The 20563-nt window shown below is 48.8% G+C and overlaps 1 protein-coding gene across 11 annotated transcripts in view; it reads left to right on the forward strand.

The window, feature by feature from the left end:
- The window catches only part of Asap2 (ArfGAP with SH3 domain, ankyrin repeat and PH domain 2), a 166661-nt gene that overhangs the window by 4590 nt on the left and 141508 nt on the right, over positions 1-20563 (forward strand). Inside the window, exon 1 of one of the 11 annotated variants that reach the window (XM_052745811.1) lies at positions 21-53. The exons of the other annotated variants lie outside the window; for them this stretch is intronic. Within the exon in view, the coding sequence (XP_052601771.1) occupies positions 30-53 (24 nt within the window). The 5' untranslated portion in view covers positions 21-29. Of the gene's footprint in view, positions 1-20; positions 54-20563 lie in introns of those variants that run through there. 11 annotated transcript variants of the gene reach the window in all.

Here is a 20563-nt window from a genome sequence, read left to right on the forward strand (position 1 = left end):
AATGTTTTGAAAATACGTCATCAGTGCTTATGGAAATGACTGCATTTCAGAAGGTAGGAGCCCTTCTTTGGGAAGGGACTTGGTGTGTGATGTCCTTAAAAGAAAGCGTGTGGTTATAAAGTCATGACGCCCTCCTCCCTGAGGTGTGTCCGTTAGTGTTGTCAGCACGGGCAGACATTGAAAAGCCAGGCAAAGAGGAGTTGCCCTTCAAGTTGGCATACCCTCTCCCTGATTAATTTTAGTTTACAGCGGATGAACTCAAAGCTGCTTTTGCACGCAGTGCAGGAGATTACCCAGGAGCTCAGTTACTGAGTAGATTGAAGAGAGACTGGATTTGGTCATTTGGTTAAATTGCAGGCCTGCTTCACATGCCTCCTAAGCAGAGAATGGGTTCAAGTTGCAGATGGGGAAAAAGTTAAAATCATTGCAGGCTTTATCCCATTTTATGCAAACCCAGTGTCCACTCTAGGGTGATAGTGTGTATGAACTCGGAGTTGGAGGTAATTTGGAAACTGAAAGGGCTCAGCATGGATTGCCTAGAATAATGCTCTTTGCCCTCGTAGATTAGTTACTGTTCATTTCCATTACAAAAAAAAAAATTGTTGTCTGATGTCATAACAGACGATGCTCACAATACTTGGATTTCAAGCAGGCATCTTTTTTTATGCTGAGATGAGACATGAGCGTGGGTACTGTGAAGCGTAAAGTTATGTATTTCACAGAAATAAGATTAAAAAATACAAGCAGCCCCCTGCCCCCCCCCCCCCCCCCCCCCCCAGCTTAAATGAGTTCTGGATTTAAAGCTGATAAACTTCGGCAAACCTGTTCGATTCCCATGGAGGCTATGACCGGTCATAGTCGGTGTCTGACTGAAATAGACTTTCTTGGTTTGTATACCTGTAGTTAGTGTATCGGCAGTTCTAATGCTTGCCCGGTAATTCACATGTCATACCTGTTGTGTTGAATCTCTGTCCCTGGTTTGTAGATGAGGGAGGAACTTGGGGCTAGGAGAGAGTGATTTTGAGCTTGGCTCCATGCTGCTCTCACAAACTACACGGCTGTATCTTAAACTTAGTAGTGGTGCTTTCTCTAAATTGTCCCTTTGCCTGACCAGCCACCTTCAGGTCAGGTCCCATCACTTTCCAGTTGTGTGAATTGGGATGAAACACACTCCCCCCCCCTTCCTTCTTCCATTTTTCAGTCCTAGATAATCATATCTGTCAGTTTCTGAAGATGGTGGTAAAGGTATGTGGTACAGTACCTAAAAGACAACTGACCTAGTAAATGCTGTTTTTAACCAGATTTCACTGTAGTTAATATACAGACCTGGAGGGAGAATGGGGCAAGGGGGGAGGAAATGGATGAATGGCCGAAGGCCTAAAAGTAAGTGGAAAATGTCTGTGTGTGTGTGTGTGTGTGGGGGGGTGTATGGTGCACTGGATGATGGTTTGTGTGCTGATTGTGGGTGTGTGTGGTGTGTATGGTGTGTGTGTGGTGTGTATGGTGCACTGGATGGTTTGTGTGCTGATTTTTTTTTTTCGTGTGTGTGTGTGTGTGTATGGTGTGTGTGGTGTGTATGGTGCACTGGATGGTTTGTGTGTGTGCTGATTGTGTGTGTGTGTGTGTGTGTGTGTGTGTGTGGTGTGTATGGTGCACTGGATGGTTTGTGTGCTGATTGTGTGTGTGTGTGTGTGTGTGTGTGTGCGTGTGTGTGTGGTGTGTGTGGTGTGTATGGTGCACTGGATGGTTTGTGTGTGTGCTGATTGTGTGTGTGTGTGTGTGCGTATGGTGTGTGTGGTGTGTATGGTGCACTGGATGGTTTGTGTGCTGATTTTGTGTGTATGGTGTGTGTGGTGTGTATGGTGTGTGTGGTGTGTGTGGTGTGTGTGGTGTGTATGGTGCACTGGATGGTTTGTGTGCTGATTTTGTGTGTGTGTGTGTGCGTGTGTGTGTGGTGTGTGTGGTGTGTATGGTGCACTGGATGGTTTGTGTGCTGATTTTGTGTGTGTGTGTGTGTGTGTGCGTGTGTGTATGGTGTGTGTGGTGTGTATGGTGCACTGGATGGTGTGTGTGTGTGCTGATTGAGGCCAGAGATTGATGTTGGATGTGTTCCTCCATCAATTCTCCATCACCTTTCTCGGCTCCCCCTCTGGGGGTGGGGGTGGGATGGGGTATAGCCACTGCCCTAAGTTTTCACCTGCGTCCTGGGCTTGCACACTCAGCTCCACCAGCTTGTGTGGCAAACACTGTACCCTCCAAGCCGTCTTCCCAGCCCCCACGCATCCCCTCTCACAAGTTATTGTCTTGGTAGCCGGTTGAGAGTGTGGCTGGCTTGAAACTTTTCACGTGGTGAAGACGTTCTCTGGGTGAAGTTATATTTTTGCACGGGTTTTTGCAAACTTCTCCAAGTGCGGACCCGCAGCTGGCGTCAGCTTTGCGCTTTTGGAAATACACGGGGAGAAAGCAAGTAGCTGTGGCGTAAATCTGAAACCTGAGCCGCCCCCCTCCAGCTTTACCTGTGTCTCTTAGTTTCTTTAAAAGCCTCTGGTTACTTCAGAATACTCTCGAAACAGAGAAGACTTGTGCATGCTCTTGGGATGTGCACTGTGAGACACGTCTTCATTGCTCCCCCTTTTCTGCCTTGTTTATTTGGCATTGATGGAGTTTTAAAAATAAATTTGATATTGACTCTTAAGTATTAACATTTAATCTACTTCCTTCCGGGGCCTTGATTCTCTGGCTCTGTTGTCCTTGGTTACCTTGGAAATCTCTTTGCTGTTCTGGCTGAGAAGGGAGCGTGAACATCTGGACTGTGCAGACTCCCAGGGGGCCTGCTGTTCGTGGGGCCAGGCTCCGCCCAGCAGTTCCACTGGGAACTGGCCTTGCCTTTGATTCTGAGTTGTGACTTGTTTGTAAACCAGCTCCTTCAAAATCCCAGGCTTACAGGTTTTGCATCCATGGTCAGAAGGACGCCACCTCTTTCCCAGTATATTTGTGTTCTTGGAAGGGAACCTCTGTAGGCCCACAGGACACCGTGTTATACTGCTCTGAAATTTGCAGTGATGTATCTGTGGACCATTTTGAGTCAGGTAGAATGGAATTATTTTTTCCCCTCAGCTGAATTCAATTTCCATTTTATGATTGGTAGAAGCACTACTAATACTATTAATACTATTAGCAGTACTATTACTATTACTGCCATTACTAGTATAATGTTATTAGTGCTATTAGTACTGTTAATAATGTTAGCAGTGCTAAGACCACTCCTTGTGGGTTCTAGCTCTTGATGCATGGAATCCTGCAGTATGCTGGATGAAAGGATCCCTTCTCTTTGAAAAAACTTGCGGTCCAGTGGGAGAAACATCCTCCAGACCAATGAGTGCACTCAGGTGACAGGCCATGTCTATGAGGAAGGACATCTAGGGTGATTGATGTAAAGCCCAAGGCTGAGACTGCTTAGGTGTGGTCAGGGCTGTGGGTGGAGAGGGCCTTGAATGGAGGTGTGTCACAAGTGGCCCCAAGGTAGTTTAATCCGGTCTTCCATATCTGTGTCTCTACCTTTGGTAAATATTTACCCAGTCCTGAGCTGGTGACCAGCTAGGCCTTTGGTGGGATTTTCATATCCATTCTGTCTTCTTAGGCCAAGAATTTGTAGATGCCTTTCATGGTGGGGCACATAGATTCTGTTACTGTTGGCCCAAGAATATAGTCAGCTCCTTGGCCAAATCAGTCTGCCTCAAATGCCTGGTAGCCACAAGGATTAATGGTGACTCTGCTGAATGATGCAGTTCTGCATACTTGCAGAAAGAATGTCCCGCTGGTGAGTGCAGTTTTAGACCCCTGAAACTGCAGAATGCTCTGCCAGACAGCATCAGCGTGGTGTGGAACTTGCAGAGAGCCTCGGATCCCGTGCTAGAGCTGTGGAATCAGAACCTGCATTTTAACAGCACTCCCAGGAGCTGTGTGCATCAGGATTTGAAAGTACCGTTCTAGGCTGCGGCACATCCACATCCTGGCCGTGTTTCAGAGTTGCCTGGTGGGGGAGGAGGCATCTTATGGACGGGAAGAACCTGGCCCTACACTCTCCTGAATTCTGATCGCATCTGATTTGGGTGAGGCCTGGAGCCTTTTTAAAGGGTTCCACCCTAGTCGATAATCGCTGATAGATGCGTGATTATGTAATGTGGTGCCAGGTGGCAATAAGTCAAGGTTATCCATACTATGGGGTAGAAAGTGGCTTTGGAAGGGAGGAAACTGAAATCAGGGCAGGCCTCTCTGCAGAGGTGACCTTTGAGCAGTCCAGAATGCAGAGGCTGCCTGCCTGAAAGATCTGTGAATAGAGGAGCCTGGGAAAAGACCTGAAGAGGTGAGTATTAGGGCAGATAGGCCTGTGGTCAGAGGCAAGGGAGGGGGAGGAGGGGCCAGCACACATCAGGCTTTGCCTTGGGGAGGGAATTTGCATTTTGCTGTGGTGTGGAGGGTTTGGTTTGGGGCTCAGACTATCATGGTTAGATTTCCTCTTTAGGATTTGTTTTTATTTATTTGTATGTGTGTGTGACCTGCACGTGCAGGTGCCCTCAGAGACCAGAACCCATGGAGCTGGAGTTACAGGCGGCTGTGAAGTGCCTGGTTGTAGGTGCTGGGAGTCAAACTCAGATCTACTGGAAGAGCAGGAAGCATTCTTGACCACTAAGCCATTCTCCAGCCGCTGCTTGACATTTTAAAGGCATTTCAGTGGTTGTTCCTGGGCCCAAGAGAAAAGAGGGAGGACCAGTGAGGGGACAGGGGTTTGTTGCAGGCATTTGAGTGGCACGAGGTGATGGCCGGGCAGAAGGCCTGGTGTCCTTTGAACTGGGAGAATCCGTCGGTGATGGATGCTCCCTGGGTGTGGAGGGTGTGGTGTAAATAACACACACACAGCTCATGCTCCAGCACTTGAATACTGGGCCTTCCATCAACCCCAAGGTGAAGCTGGCACTGTTCAGCGTGGCTGAGTGACAGTGGCCAGGCCCGCTGTGCAGCGTGACTAGCCATAGTGCTTGTGTTGGGGCCCCTCTTAGCTGTAGACCCTGAGCAGGGTATGGAGGGGGCTGAGGGGGCCTTACTGCTGCTGTGTTTCTGGGCAAATGTTAGCAGGTAATACTTGTTCGTTGGCATGCTCTCCCTTTTCTAGCTCCCCAAACTCTCCTCTCTCTGCTGAAATGAGATGAGCTCATTCAGACATGATTCCCTAATGTGACCCCGTTGACCGGGGCTTCAAAGTCGATGGCTGGCCTCAGCCTCTCCACCTGCTTTTTTTTTTTGCCTTTGCGGTTTTAGCGCGTCTGGGATGCTGTGGCATAAAGGGATCGCCAGTTGGAACTGGAATGCCGAGGCTGTGTTTTTAGGGTGGTGATTCTTCTTCCAAAGGAATCTGGTTGAGTTTATTTGTCCATAAATGTATCTAGGTACCCGGCATCTAGTGTCACTGCCACATAAATGCCAGGGTTGTAAAAGGGGACAGGCCTGTGGAGGATTGACCTTCAGGTTGTGTGTGAAGCTTCATTTTAACTTATTATTTTCCCCCATTTGTGCCATGGATCCCTTTGGCATTGTACCTCTCCAGACAGGCTCCCTGTTCCTCTTGGTCTTTCTGCAGTCTTACTGTGTAACCCAGGCTAGCCCTCACGCTCCCTCTCAGCCTCTGAGTGCTGCAGTAGTATAGGTACCCCACAGAAAGTGGTTAGCACACAGAATAGGAGCTTAAGATTTCCAGTGAAACCTGTTATACCCAATTCAGTTAGTAAAACATTTAAAAAAAAAAAAAGATGTGGCATAGTAGTGTGTGATTTTTGTTGCTGTTGTTAATAATGTGAAGATTGATGATTCTTGGGTCTAATAAGTACCTCCATTGTGGAGTACTGTAAGTCAGTAAATGATACCGTGTGACATTGCTAATAATTATAACGTGGTATGGTGGTACCTGTCACTGGAGACCCAGGTGACACTTAGGATAACTGGGTCGCGTCGCTTTCGTTCACTGTTGAAGGTAGGCTGAATTTCAGTTAGGTGGGAACGACATGTACACATGTACTTTTTTTTTTTTTTCTCATCCAAGTTTATGGACTCCTTGAATTCAGACTAAGGATTCCGGGCTTGATGGTCCGATGTCTTTGGCTTTGGGTGGTTGATTTCTTTGCGGACTCTAGAAACCAGACTGCGTTAACTATTGTCAGTGTGAGGAATCTAGCTGGGAATAGTCACACTCTAAGCCAGTGTTGCCGAGTCCCAGGGCGGTCGGGGGTGGGGTGGGGTAGGGAGGGGGTACTGCCTAACCTGATGTCACCAGGAAACCCCATGCTGCTCCATGGTGAGGCCGTGGACTGTTTCTCTGGCCCTCTAATGTGCTTCTGAGTTCAGCAGGCCTACAGTGGCACCTCATGAGTCCAGTGGTTATGACTCTGCAGGCCAGCTCTACTGTGTGCACTTTTCTGTTTGTCTAACATGTGGATATGCTGACCTCAATGTAGGACAAGCTCCTGTGGGAAATGATGGTAGATTCCCAGGCACCTTCCACCTGGTGGGGTCAGGGAGCCCTGACGGACTGTGTTGTTGTGGTGAGGTCTTGTATGAGCTAACTGTTGCCGCAGAGCATGCTGGATGTCGGGGTTTCCTTTCCTGTCTTCCTGTATTTCTTGGACATTTTATTGAGTATCAGGCATGTTTTATTCTAACTTGACTTTGTGTGTGTGTGTGTGTGTGTGTGTGTGTAGCCTGAGGTTGACATCAGGAGTTTCCTCTGATCATGTTCTACCTTAGTCATTGAGGCAGAATATCAGAACCTAGAGCTCACTGATACAGGACGCTTGTTCCTAGGATCCCCGTTTTTTATCTTCCAAGTCCTAGATTACAGGCTGGCCACCATGTCCATCCAATAGTTATGTGGGTTCTGGGATCTGAACCCTGGTCCTCATCTTCCAGTCCTCAGATCAGGCGTTTTTGATGTCATGGTTTGCTGTTTCTGCAGCCACCTGTACCGTAGAGCTGGTGCCTAGGAAAACCCTTTGCATGAATGCCTTTGGGCCAGCGTGGTCTCTCTTGCCGCTGGCTTTTAGTGAGTCGGCTCTATGGCTGTCCTCGAGTGGGGACTTCTGGTAGATCCCCGGGGCTGCTCTGTTTCCTCCCTTCCTCACCGGAGAAACCCTTCCTCTTTCCTCTCCTGCCTAGCCCAGCCCTGCAGGGACGGGTCCAGCCATTGCTCACACTCTGGCAGGAGGCTGCCCTGCCTAGGCTGTTATTAATGATGTCATCTTTCTACTGGATGCTGGCGACGGCTCTGTCAATAACAACAGGTGGTTGATGAAGACGGTGTCTTCCAATGATGGGTTCCTCTGTCCTAGAATTTTAACAAGCCAGCCGCAGGCTCCCAGGGCCTTTCTCCCTAGTTTCTTGGAAGAAATCTTGTGGGTTTTTTGTTTGTTTGTTTGTTTGTTTTTTAACAACCATGGCAATAACTAATATTTCTATAGGCTTTAGTTTTATGTTGAGAAATGGGCTTATGCTGATTGGTTCCCCGATACCCAGTGGTCAGCCCTGGAAACATACATATAAGTAACATTGTACAGACTGAGCAGGTTGTATTTATGTATTTAGGAATATACATATATGTATAAAATAACAATTAATGAAAAAAGAGGCCATGCATTTAAAAAGAGAGCAAGAAGGGAAATATGGGAGGGAAGGAAATGCTGTAATTATATTATAATCTCAAAGAATAAAAATAGGTAATTGAAAAACAAGAAAAATGAAATGTGCTTATCTAAGAATATTCCTTTTTGAGAGAGGTCCTGTTTCTGTTTCATAGTTCAAGGAATTGAGGCTCAGTGGAGTCATGTGACTCCGGGTCCCAGCAGTTGACGGAACAAGAATCCTGACTATGTGAGGATGAGAGCTAGGGACTTGTTGGTCCTTTAACGTCCTCTGACTGTAGAGTGGGTTTCCTCAGTGCAAGCTGGTGTCTGCTGATCCTCTGCAGGCCAGTCTCAGTTGATATCAACTCAGAGGAGGTGTGCTTGACACCTCCAGGGTTAGGAGCACTAACTCCCGGGGAGGCGCTTAGCATTAGAGACCCCTTTTTTTCTTCTCTTGTTTATTTTCGGGGCAGAGTCCCTTGTGTCTCAGGCTGGCCTTAAACTCTATGTAGATAAAAATGACCTTGGATTTCTGATCCTCCTGCCTCTGTGTCTCTGAGGGCTGAAATTATAGGCATGTACCATGATGCCTGGTTTGTATGATGCTGGGGGTCAAACCCTGGGCCTCTTGCATGCCAGGCACGCACCCTGCCAGCTGAGCTTCCTCCCTAGCCTCTAGAAGTGTTTACTAAGTGGCCTTACTGCCCCAATGTGAGTTGTTAAAGGATACACCTGGCCCCTTAGGACTGTGGGTTCCAGAAAACCACCTGGAGTGTGTGTATAAAGGCCCGCAGAGTGAGCAGACTTGCAGTGTGTCTTCCAGGCCAGCAGATCTGTGTTTGGTGAGGTGGCCCCGACGGATGTACAAATCCAGGCAGACCCTGGTAAAGAGGAGTTGGCACCTTGCTGTCTGTTAGGGGACTTGGGAGAGATGTCTATCATTCTCCCCTGAAACTCCACATCTGTTAGGAACAAGCTTTTGGGTCTGAACGGGTGACCACAGGCCTTGCCTGGGACAGCGGAGGGCTGGACGAGAGTCCCCTTTACTTTCTGTGACCTTCTTCTCTCCTACCTTTATCTTTCACTTGGATGTTTATATTTGTACTTTCCGAGAAGTTGGAAGTCAAAATGAGCTTGACCTCCTCCACTCCTCCCTTTAAAGATTCCCTCCCCAAAGACCCAGCTATCTTTGCAGTCGCCATGGCGGTTGTCTCCTGATCTGGAGTTCTGCTGGGTTCACTGCTGGCTGAAATTTGGGACAAATGGGGCTGGGTTGCCTGCGGTTTTTTGCAGTCATGGACCACATACCTTGGTCTCTCGATTCCACCTTGTTGCGTTAATGATCACAAGGTTTTGTGGTCACTAAATAATGAGGGCTACTGAATGTTTCGTGAATACCGGCTTCCTTTCAAAGATTTATTTAATATATATACAATAAGTAAGCAAACAAGGAAATAAATAAATCTATCTATCTATCTATCTATCTATATATATATATATATATATATATATATATGAGCCCGAGTGAGTAAATATGCACGCACCACGTGCTTACAAGAGCCTGAGGAGGCCAGAATAGGCATCAGATCCTGGAACTGCGGGTTACAGGTGGTTATGAGCCCCCAGGTGGGTCCCTGGAACTACATCTGGTCCTTCTGCAAGACCTGCAACTGCTTTTAACCTCTGAGCCATCTGTCCAGCCCCCCCCCCCCCCCCCCCCCCCCCCCCCCCCGGCTTTCTTATCTCGAAGTTCTGGATGGAGGAGGTGAGCTGTCTCACATGGAAGTGGTTTTTACATTTGCTGGTTGTGTTGGTGGGGTTGTGTTGGTGGTTTGTGGTGGGACGGTATCAGTAGAAAGGGAGTTATGAGAGCTGGGTTCCAGTTCTGACTGGGCCTGTTTTCCTGTGACTTTGAACTCCCTGTTCCCCTTTTCCCTTGCCCTGGGCATCCACTGATCTGCTTTTGGCCTCTGGATTTTACTCACTATGGATGTCTCGTATATGGAATCAAACATTAGGTGGCCTTTTGTGTTGTCTTTTGTGTAACGAATGTTTTCCAGGTTCATTCATGTGATAGGAATCTGCACTTTGCCCCTTTTAAGGACTGAATAGTATTTCATTGTGTGTTGCAATGCATTTTGTTTGTCTATCAGTTGGTGGATATTTGGATTATTTCTGCTTTTTTTTTTTTTTTTTTTTTTTTTTTTGCTATTACGAATGATGCACTGGATATTTTTTGCAAGTCTTTGTGTAGACATATATTCCCACTTGTCTTGGAGCTGGATTGCTAAGTCATAGGGTGACTCTGTATTGAAGTTTTTAGCTGCTAGACTTTAAAATGGCTACATCACTCTGTATTCCCCCCAGCCAATTTCCCACATCCTTGTCAACGATAATTACTGTCTGTCTTTTTTGATTATGTCCGTTCTGACGGGTGTAAAGTTGTATCTTACTGTGAATTTATTTGATTTGCATTTCCTTGATGGATGGATGACTAATGATGTTGAGCCATGTTTCACGTGCCTGTGGCTGTTCATATATATTGTTTTTAGAGGATTAACTTTTCAAATCCTTTGCCCATTTTTTTTTTTTGTTTTGTTTTGTTTTTCAAGACAGGGTTTCTCTGTGTAGTTTTGGTGCCTGTCCTGGAGCTTGCTCTGTAGACCAGGCTGGCCTCGAACTCACAGAGATCCACCTGGCTGTGCCTCCCAAGTGCTAGGATTAAAGGCATGAGCCACCACCACCCAGCCATTTTTTTTTTAATTGTTTTTTTATTATTGAGTTGGTCATACACACTTCATAAATTCTGGACACTAGACAGTGATTAGATGCACCCTGCAAATGCTCTCATTTTAGATGGTCATTTCACTCACTTCATGGTATCCTTTGAAACAAAACATCAAAAAAATTGTTATTTAAAAATTTTTTTTTTTTTAAGAGAAGGAAAGAAAGATGGGAAAGGGGGGAGAGAGGAGGTGCAGACATGACCTCGTGGGAATAGAGAGGGAGGGAGAAAGATAGGCAGAGCCCGCTTCTTTTTTTTTAAATATTTATTTATTATGTATACAGTGTTCTGCCTGCCAGAAGAGGGCACCAGATCTCATTACAGATGGCTGTGAGCCACCATGTGGTTGCTGGGAATTGAACTCAGGACCTCTGGAAGAGCAGCCAGTGCTCTTAACCGCTGAGCCATCTCTCCAGTCCCCTAAAAATTTTAATTATGTGTGTATGTATGTGTGCATGTGCGTGTATGAGGGCAGTGCCGGATCCCCTGGGGCTGGAGTGACAGGCAGCTGTGAGCTGCCTGATGGGGGTTTCTGGGAGCCGAACTGGGGTCCTCTGCATGAGCTTCACACTGTGTGTGCTGGTCAGTTTCTTTTTTTTATTTTTCAAGACAGGGTTTCTCTGTGTAGCATTTGGAGCCTGTCCTAGAACTCACTCTGTAGACTAGGCTGGCTTCGAACTCACAGAAATTCATCTGCCTCTGCCTCCGAGTGCTGGGATTAAAGGCATGCGCCACCACCGCCCGGCTGCTGGTCAGTTTCTTGTCAACCTCGCATAGCTCAGGGCTGTCTGGGAAGAGGGAACCTCAACTGAGAAAATGCCTTCATCAGAATGGCCTGTAGGAAAGTCTAAGTGGGGCTTAGTCTTTATTAGTGATTGATGGGGGAGGACCCAGCCCACTGCAGCAGGGCCGACCCTGGGCTGGTGGTCCCGGGCTCTATAGGAAAGCAGGCTGAGCAAGCCATGGAGAGCAAGTCAGTGAGCTGTGTCCCCCCATAGTCTCCGCTTCAGTTCCAGACCCAAGTTTTCTGCCGTGGCTCCCTTGGAGATGGACTGCAAGCTGAAAGATGAAATAAGCCCTTTCCTCCCAAAGTCACTTTTGATCACGGTGTTTATTGCCGCAATAGAAAGAGCTAACTAGGACGCACACTTGCTGAGCCGTCTCTCCAGCTCCGAAACATCAGTGTTTAAAAGTTCGATGAATGTCTTCTCACCTCTATTCCATTGCCCCTTGTATGTACCACTCACTCCGTGGCTGTAGGATTGGGGTTCTAACTGTTCTTTTCTAAGATGGCTTCAGCTGCTCTAGAGCCCTGACAGTAGTTCCCTAGGATCACGTTCAACATCTGCAAATAAGCCAGCTAGGAGCCTTGGGGAGTTGTATGGAATCCATAGGTGAGTCCGCAGAGTAGAGACGTCAGAAAAACATCCTTGCATCTCCTCATCTATGCACTTGGGATGTTTTTCCACTGAAGCCTTTGCTTTGGTTTAACCATGTTTCACGGTTAACATTTCTTCCTAAATATTTTATCCTTTTGGATGCTGTTGTGGATGGCATTGCCTTCTTAATTTCATCTCTAGATTATCGTTAGTGTATAGAAGCACAACTGACATTTGTATACTAATATAACCCACACTTATTTACTGGCCCGAACTGTGTTGTATGCTTAGTCTTAGGATTTTCTGTGACAAGATATCATAGATAGAGACAGCTATAAGATGGGCTGGCTTCTTTCTTTTTCTTGCCTAATTGCTGGATTAGATACTAATCATTTAAAAATATCCATTGATTTACAGAACAGTAGCTCAGTAATTTACTGAATGATTGACTTAGATGTATTTTTAAAACTCCTCATTTATTAATTGTGTGTGCGCACACACACACGTCATGGTGCATACATTCCATGCATATGTGTAGAGGTTATAGGACAACATTAAGAAGTCTGTTCTTGCCGGGTGTTGGTGGCGCACGCCTTTAATCCCAGCACTCGGGAGGCAGAGCCAGGCGGATCTCTGTGAGTTCGAGGCCAGCCTGGGCTACCAAGTGAGTTCCAGGAAAGGCGCAAAGCTACACAGAGAAACCCTGTCTCGAAAAACCAAAAAAAAAAAAAAAAAAAAGAAGTCTGTTCTTGTGCTGGATGTGGTGGTGCACACCTTTAATCCCAGCACTTGGGAGGCAAAGGCAGGTGGATCTCTGAGTTCAAGGACAGCCAGAGCTACATGGAGAAAACCTTTTTTTCCACAGCAAGTCTGTTCCCATCTTTAATGATGTGGGCCCTGGGGACCGAATGGAGGTGCTCGGGCTTGGCCGCAGGTCCCTTTACCGACTGAGCCATCTCTCCAGCCCTAACTTGGATATTAAAATAACTATTTTCACATGTGGCTGAAATTGTTCCTGCTTAATTGGATTCATCTTCCTTCTCATTTGGGTTTTCTGTGGACTGGGGAGACTCGCTAGCCTGGACGTCGGTTGCAGAGGAAGATAGCAGGGGCGTCGCTGCTCTGATTTGTAGGGTTGAGAGTCTCACCTCGTTGGGCCGTGGTGCTGGGGAGCCAGGGCTGTGCGCTCTCTGCAGCATCCAACTCGGTCTCCCCCGTCGCCCATGAGTCTGCCCTGCAGAGGCCTCCTTCCAGAAGCATCTCCTTGACTCTTGTTCACTCGGGGCAGCGGCTCTTCCTCACCGAAGGTCAAGACTGCCAGTCTTCGTCTCACCGTTCGATGGCCCCTTTGTTCCTTTTTGGAAACGAACAATGCCGATGCCCTTGACTACCGCAGCTGTGGGGTGGTCAGAACCTGTGGCTTTTGTTTGCCTCAGCCGAAGCTTGCCAGGGCACCAAACCTGCCGTTTGGAAGATCTCAGAGGTTCTGCTGGATTTGTTTGCTGGGGGAGAGCGAGCTCTCCGGAAAGCCCTGGAAGCCAGCTCCAGCCCCCCACCCGCCTGCCCCTCTCTCTGTGCACTGATTTCCCCTTTCCCTTGGGGACCAGGATGCTTATACCGCAGTGTCTGAAGCCTGGGTTTGCCTACCCTTCTCTTCCTCCTTGTGTATTTCCAGACCTCCTGGGCCCATGTTTTCTACTTCAAAGAAGCTGGTCCTACCGTATGTGACTCTGGGATGAAGTTGTAGCTTGGGGTTTCAGGCAGCAGACCCCAGCATCTCTCTGCATTCACTAAGCAGTGACAGTCAACACTGGCTTCCGCTCCCACCTCTCTGCCTCCTCACGGCCTTCCAGAGCCGAGGCGGACTGCTCTATCTTTTCAAATGATTTATTAGCTTCGGTAGCCACATTGGAGCTTAATTTTCAGAGTGCACAATTTCTTTCCGGTCAAACCAAAGTAGGGGAGGCTTGATTGATCCTAGGACAAGATGGCTTTAGTTGTCGCTAATGTGAGATCCCTTAAGGGCCCCTGTTTCATTTGCTCTTGTAATTTATGAGCCGTCTTGGATCCTTCACGCATCTAGGTATTAGCCAGTAAGGCCCCGGCCTGTCTCATCCTGAGCTTCCATTTCTGCCTCAGATACAGCACGGACTGCTGTACTCGGTGTGCAGCGGCTGACACATGGCTAGATTTTGAACTAATTTATGGAGTAGCAGCGGCAGCAGATGAATGAGTGTTTCAGACATTTGCTGACTGTTTTTCCAAAGGAAAATGTACTAGGAGCTAAAGTCAGCTGTCAGCCACAAGGTGGGCATGCATGAGCGCTTGGAGGTGAGCAATAAAGACACAGTGACGGGGAGCGGCAGAGCCCCCGTGTTCCTCAGCCAAGGCCACTGGGAAGGAGAACTGAGGATTGGACCAGAACAGGAGGGTAAGACAGGGAGGGTCCCACTAAACCATAGCTGCATCTCCTGATGTGTGGATTGTGGTGGTATTGTGTTCTCCAAAATATTGTGCACCCTAATAAACTTATCTGGGGTCAGAGACAGAATAGCCACTAGATACAGAGGCCAGAAAATGGTGGCACTCACACCTTTAATCCTAGCATTCCAGAGGCAGAAATCCATGTGTTCAAGGATACAGCCAGGCATGGTGACACAGGCCTTTAATCCCAGAAAGTGAGCCTTTAATCCCAGGGAGTGATGGCAAAAACAGAAAGATATATAAGGTGTGAAGACCAGAAACTAGAAGCTCTTAGCTGGTTAGGCTTTCAGGCTTTCTGAGCAGCAGTTCAGCTGAGATTCATTCTGGATGAGGACTCAGAGGCATCCAGTCTGAGGAAACAGGATCAGCTGAGGAACTGGCAAGGTGAGGAAGCTGTGGCCTGTTCTCTGATCTTCCAGAATTCACCCCAATAACTGGCCTCAGGTTTGATCTTATTAATAAGACTCTTTAAGATTCATGCTAGAGTGGATTGTCATGTAGATGAGTTGAAACCAGAGACCGGGCTATGACACTAGGAGACAGCTTGCCTTATGCGGATGAAGCCCTGGTGTTGGTCCCTAAAACCTCAAAGCTCCCCAGAACTAAAACAGCAACAGAAACTGAGCCCAGGTCAGGGAAACTCTGCTTCGGTAGGCTGAGAACCGTGTCTTCCCTCAAGGAAAGTGGCCGTGAAAATAGATTATGAATTTTGCTGTGTCGTTGATGAGCTCATGTTCACGGAGAAAATTAATTTATGTGAACGGCTCCTTCCTGCGGTGTTAACTCCCAGGAGGCTTGCAGGGCTTCTTTGAGGGTAGCGTCCGGTCAGTGGCAGAAAAATGCAGACATGGGTTTCTGTGATATGTAGACAGGACCGTGGGTGTCTGTGTCCGGTGTGACGAGAGGGAAACCCCTCCATGAGGGAGTGTGCCGGTGTGTGCTTCTAGCCCCGTCCTCACGCCCCAGGGTGAAGTCTGAGTTTCATCGTTGAATCCACGCAGCCCAACCTGGTGTCCAGCCTGAGGCTCAGAGGACGTGTGGTGAGTGTCCACATCCAGGCGGTCCCCTTTAAAAGACGCGTAAGCTGTCAAAATCAAGGTTGTCACAGCGGCACATTTTTGAAACAATTAGAGACCCAGGAAAGGATTTCAAGAATGACTGAAGTCTCCGCTCCGTATAGTATTTCAATTAATACCTCATTTCTTCACGGACAAGTACCGCTCTCTTCCCTGTAACTCTTCCTTAATCCGACCATCTATCAACCGTTTTCTTCTCTTCTTTCTTTCGTGTTGGTTTTTGAGACAGGGTTTCTCTATGTCGCCCTGGCTGTCCTGGAACTCTCTCTCTCTGTAGACCATGCTGGCCTCAAACTCAGAGATCCTTCTGCCTCTGCCTCTGGAGTGCTGGGATTAAAGGTGTGTGTCACCACCACCTGGCTCTTCTCTGAATTCTTAAGGTGGCTTTCTCTTTGATGTAGTTCGGTAGCTTTTTTGTTCATCTACTCGTCTGTATGTCTGTCATCCACACATAGTTTCATCATGGAGATTGACGTAAAATGTCTATACTCGGAAATCATAAAGTGCTATGAGGTGTGTGTAGAATCCATACAGCTCCAGGTGCCCCTCTGGGCTGGGGACGGGGTCCTGGCTTCTCTCCCTTGTAGCCTGGGAACCTCAGAAGAGGAGACGTGGACTCTCAACTTGAGTTGAGATCTCATGCAAGTTGGGTTTGGGACACTCCGATTTAGCAAACTACATCCTGCAGCTTGTTTTTTTATATGTACTGTGGTGGTCCCTGTGACTCACGGACCCCTGTTTAAATATTTGCCTATGGCAGTGGCCGGGTGCATAACCACCCGCGGGAGCAGCATTTCTACCCTTGGAAGTCTATGCTCAGTGAAAGCAAGTGCTTTTGCCCTCTGCCTCTTTATTTCCGATTTTACCTCTTACAATAACTAAGCCTGATGACATGTGGGTCAGAGCTGGGTTGTGAGCTTGACCCTTGGAAATGGATTCAGGAGTTTGTGGGACTGATGGAAGATGGGTGTGGCGTGCTGGCTGAGGGTGGAGAGGCGGAGAAAGGCCAGAGGCAGGGAGTCTTGTAGGAGGCCTTAGCCACTGTAAGTGGTGAGGGTCCTCTGCGTTAAAACTTTGGGAGTGTCAGGGAAGGGAATATGTGTCGGAGCGAATACTCACTGTCGGGCCTGTCACATAGTTCTGGAGATGTGGGCTTGTAGTTGGTTTGTTCGGGCCTTCATTCCTTCCTTCGTTGAAGCTTCGTACAGGCCTTAGATGCCCAGAGCTCCTGCCTTCCAGGGCCTTCGAGGAGGGAGGAGGGAGAATCAGTGTGGTCTACCAGAGAGAGGAGAGAGGAGGAAGCACACTTCAGGGGTGAGGTCCTTGAAGCAAGACTTGCTTTGCTCCCGTACACCCTAACACGTGTCTTTCTGACCCCACTGCACGTTAGAGGGCCTGAGAAAGCTTGCGTAGGTTTAGATAGCTTGGCTGTATAAGTAGAGATGAAGGTTGTATGCTAGGCATGTGTGTGTGTCCGTAATAATATTAAAATACCATCTTGTCCCCCACACTTAAGGAACCTGTTTAAAAATCATTTGTAAACACCTAGTTTGTTTACATGAAGTCTGTTGTAGAGCTGTGCACACTGCAGGGAGAAGGGTTTTCCCGTGAGGCCAGAGCAGGGGCCTCTCTGCCGGGTTTTCTTGAGCTCTTCTTTCCCAGATTGCCGTGTGCCCGTTTCTTGATCCCAGACTCTCGGGCCGTTACTTCGAATGCACCTTCCATCTGGGGAATCGGTGTTTTGGCAAGTGCAGCCCCCTGCCACTGCCGCAGGGCTCTGTAGAAGAGAGGGGAGAGTGGGGTCAGTGGGCTGGATGCCGGTCCCTGCCCAAAGCTCATCCCTTTCTTCCTGTCTGGGCACAGGACTGTTTATGAGTAGGAGACTCGGGGAGCTGGTCATAGGGTGCCTGGGAAAAATAACCCATCCAGGGAAGGTGCCAGCGGGCCATATGGTTGACTCAGATCACGCTCAGCATCACTGGTGTGTGTGGGCTCTCCCAGCTCTCCAGAGGGAGAAGCAGTACTTGGATGCTGTGGAGGGGCGGCAGAGGCACCTTGAGCCAGCCCCCCCTTCCTGCTGTGTGTGTGTGGGGGGGGCATGCCTAAATGAGCTGAGACGTGGTCATCTGAGCAAGGAGAGGTGGGGTAAGGTGTTGGTCAGCCAGCAGAATGGAGAAGTGGGGCTCCAACCACTCCCTCCAGTGAGTGTGCATCCTCTCCTCTGCCTCCCAGCATCCCCAGCCTTCCTGTAACGGCAATGTTTGCACATGAGCAGCTTCCATGCCCAGGCCCTACACTTTTAGGGTGCGTGACCCCCCCCCCCCCCCATTGCACCTGTCAGTCCCCAGCTATAAGGACAGACGTTTTATGAGGAATGCCACCATGTCCTGCAATGCTGCCCATGTGAGCACCATCAGCCCTCCCCGGGTATCCCTGAGTGGTGTCCTCCTCCAGAACCCCCCCCCCCCCCAGCACTCACTCACACGGCCGCGCCCTGCTCACGCCTCGGCCCTGCTTCCCGTGTGTGTTCTCAGTTCCTGAAACCAGCTGCAGGTTCCTGACAGCGGGAGAACCCAGTTTTCTCTTCTTTTTAAAGTCAGCTCTTGCTTTTACTTAGACTTGCCATTTTTCAAAACACTGTTTGGATAGAATAAACCTTTTGCAAGCGTCGAAGCCAAGTCCATGCCCCCTTGATGGTGTTTAAGGCTTCATAAAGTAAGGTACTGAGTCAGGGTTTTCCCACAGTCTGGAACCAGACCTTGCAGTGGGTATTGTCCAGTGAGTGACCATATTGTTTTCCAGAACCAGCTGAGTGTCTGGGGATCCTGAGTAATGACTTTGTAGGGTTAGTGAGTGCATGCGCGTGTGCGCGCACACGCGCGCACACACACACACACACACACACACATATTTACACACCTGTAATTACAAAGACCTCTGATACAGGAGGCTGATGCAGGAGAATTGCCATGAGTTCCAGGTCAGCCTGTTCTACAGAGTAAACCCTGTCTCAAAACAAACAAAAAACAAACAGAAACAAAACAAAACAAAAATCCAGAAAGCATAAAACATCAATAGCAAAAGTCCCCCAAAGCGTTACTAACAAGTCAGTGCGTGGGCGCCCAGATTCTCTGAGTGTGCATACGTCTCTGTGCGGTCTCTGAGAAGGGATTTCATGTGCAGTGTGTGTATTGATTGTTATGTGTGTTACTGTCTTAGAAATGCCTGGAGAGAAGGTACATCGGAGAGGAATACTCACATTACGTCAGGAGAGTTAATGCTGGTTACTATTAATACTGGGTGTATTAGCTGTTCTGGGAAGAGGTGCGGCTTATTCATAATTCCCAGATAATTGCTGCAGACTGAGGAGAGCAGCCCAGATGGTGTTATGAGCGGAGGGGTAATTATGACTTAAAGGCAGTGGGGTGAATCTGCTAATGTGAGGCGTTAGGAATGCTGACGCCTTCGTGTAAGGGACAGTGCATGGTGTGTGTTTGATAAAGGGGCATGCTTTGTCTTATAACCCCAAGGAAGTCCTAACCTGGGGTTGTTTGTCGTGGGAACAGAGCGTCTTGAGAGACTCTCATCGTCCCTCAGCCTTAACAATATGCTCATGTCATCTGCTGTAGCGGGTATTCATTCTCATTTCAATGCGTATTTCTGTCTTTGCTTCCTGCCCACTCACTCAGTGTTATTCTTGAGAAGAGAGAGAGGGGTTTGGGACGAGAGCTAAGTGGAACCCAGTCTTCAAGGCTATTGCGACGCCCCGCCCCCCTCCTTCTCTGTTTGCTGTGCTTTTCATGCTTTGACCCCTGCCCTCTCTGAGGAGGGGGATTGGGTGGTTGACGAGGGAGTGAATTTATCTGGGGTTGGTAGCAGGTGTATTTGCTGGACAGGGTGACAGCACCCTTCCTGTGCGGCGGTAGATGGTAGACAGAGTGGTCTCTTCCCGCCTGACTGTCACAGAGGTGAGAACCAGTGCTGTCCTTGGAACACTGAACTTTTCAGACTCAGGCAATAGTGTGTGTGTGTGTGTGTGTGTGTGTGTGTGTGTGTGTGTGTGTGTGTGTGTGTGTGTGTGTGTGTGTGCTTGCCCTGGGCTACTCAAATGCAAATTCTTCTGTTGGTACTGAATATATGCAAATTTATACCGCTTAGTTGACAATGACATTATGCAACATAACCGAAATTTCGGCTTTTCCCACCTCGGTGTTCAGTGTGTTGGGTCCTGTTTTCCTGTGGGACTTTTGTGATATAGTCTCTCAGCCCAGAGACTGCCGTCAGAGACACGGCGGAGCAGGGCCAGCATCTGTAACCAGCCGTGCTTGGCTCCCTTCAGAAGCCTCTGATGGTCTTCCCAGGACCTAGGAGCCCCCAGAGAAGAGGAGGGGCGGGCTGCTGAGAGGGGAAGGCAGCGCTATGGGCCCCAGCGCGATGCCCCCCCCCCCCCCCCCCGCCTCCCCTTCATTTCACATTCAGCCACAGAACCCAGCAGATCTGGAGACAGCAGACTAGATTGTGGGCGAGGCAGCATGTGCTGGAGGGTCCCACTCTGTCTTTGTCGGATGTACTTTGACTTGCGCTGGAGACTGGCCGCTGGCCCAAGACGGCACTCAGCGGCCTCCGTAGGGCAAGCGTGGGCCACCTCTGCCGCCCGCGCTCCCTGAGCCTCTGTTGTCTGAGCGCTGGGTATCTAACCTTCCTCACTAAGCGGGGCGTTAGGGGGGTAAAGAGCAGACAGGAGATGTGCGCCCAGCCAGTGGGAGCCCCAGTGTGTGCAGAGCGGGGTGGGGACAGCGTTGCTGTCCGAGAAGGGGCTGGGCTCCAGCAGGAGCCTGCAGCTGTGCTGGGCCAGCAAGGGTGCTGAGCGTGCTAGGTGGCCCTGAGTCACCTGCACATGAAACCACTGGAGGCCATGTGGGGGAGTATAATGGGATACATGGCAACAGGAAGTTGGAAAGATTCCTCGGAAGGGACAGGGTACCTAACTGCCCCCCCCCACACACACCCACCGAGGGACAAGGCTCTGGGTTGGAGAGGAGATGGATTTGGTGGTAGCAGAGAGGAGGGGTCCTAGCCTTGCTCTGGAGGGTCGGAAAGGTGCTGGTTGAGAATAGCGCCATGATTCCTGCAAAAGGGATTGTAGTGTTTATCTCCTGGTCCTTCATT

Source organism: Peromyscus californicus, unplaced genomic scaffold, assembly GCF_007827085.1.
Source record: "Peromyscus californicus insignis strain IS unplaced genomic scaffold, ASM782708v3 Scaffold_1__1_contigs__length_55948999, whole genome shotgun sequence".
Classification (NCBI taxonomy): Eukaryota; Metazoa; Chordata; class Mammalia; order Rodentia; family Cricetidae; genus Peromyscus; species Peromyscus californicus.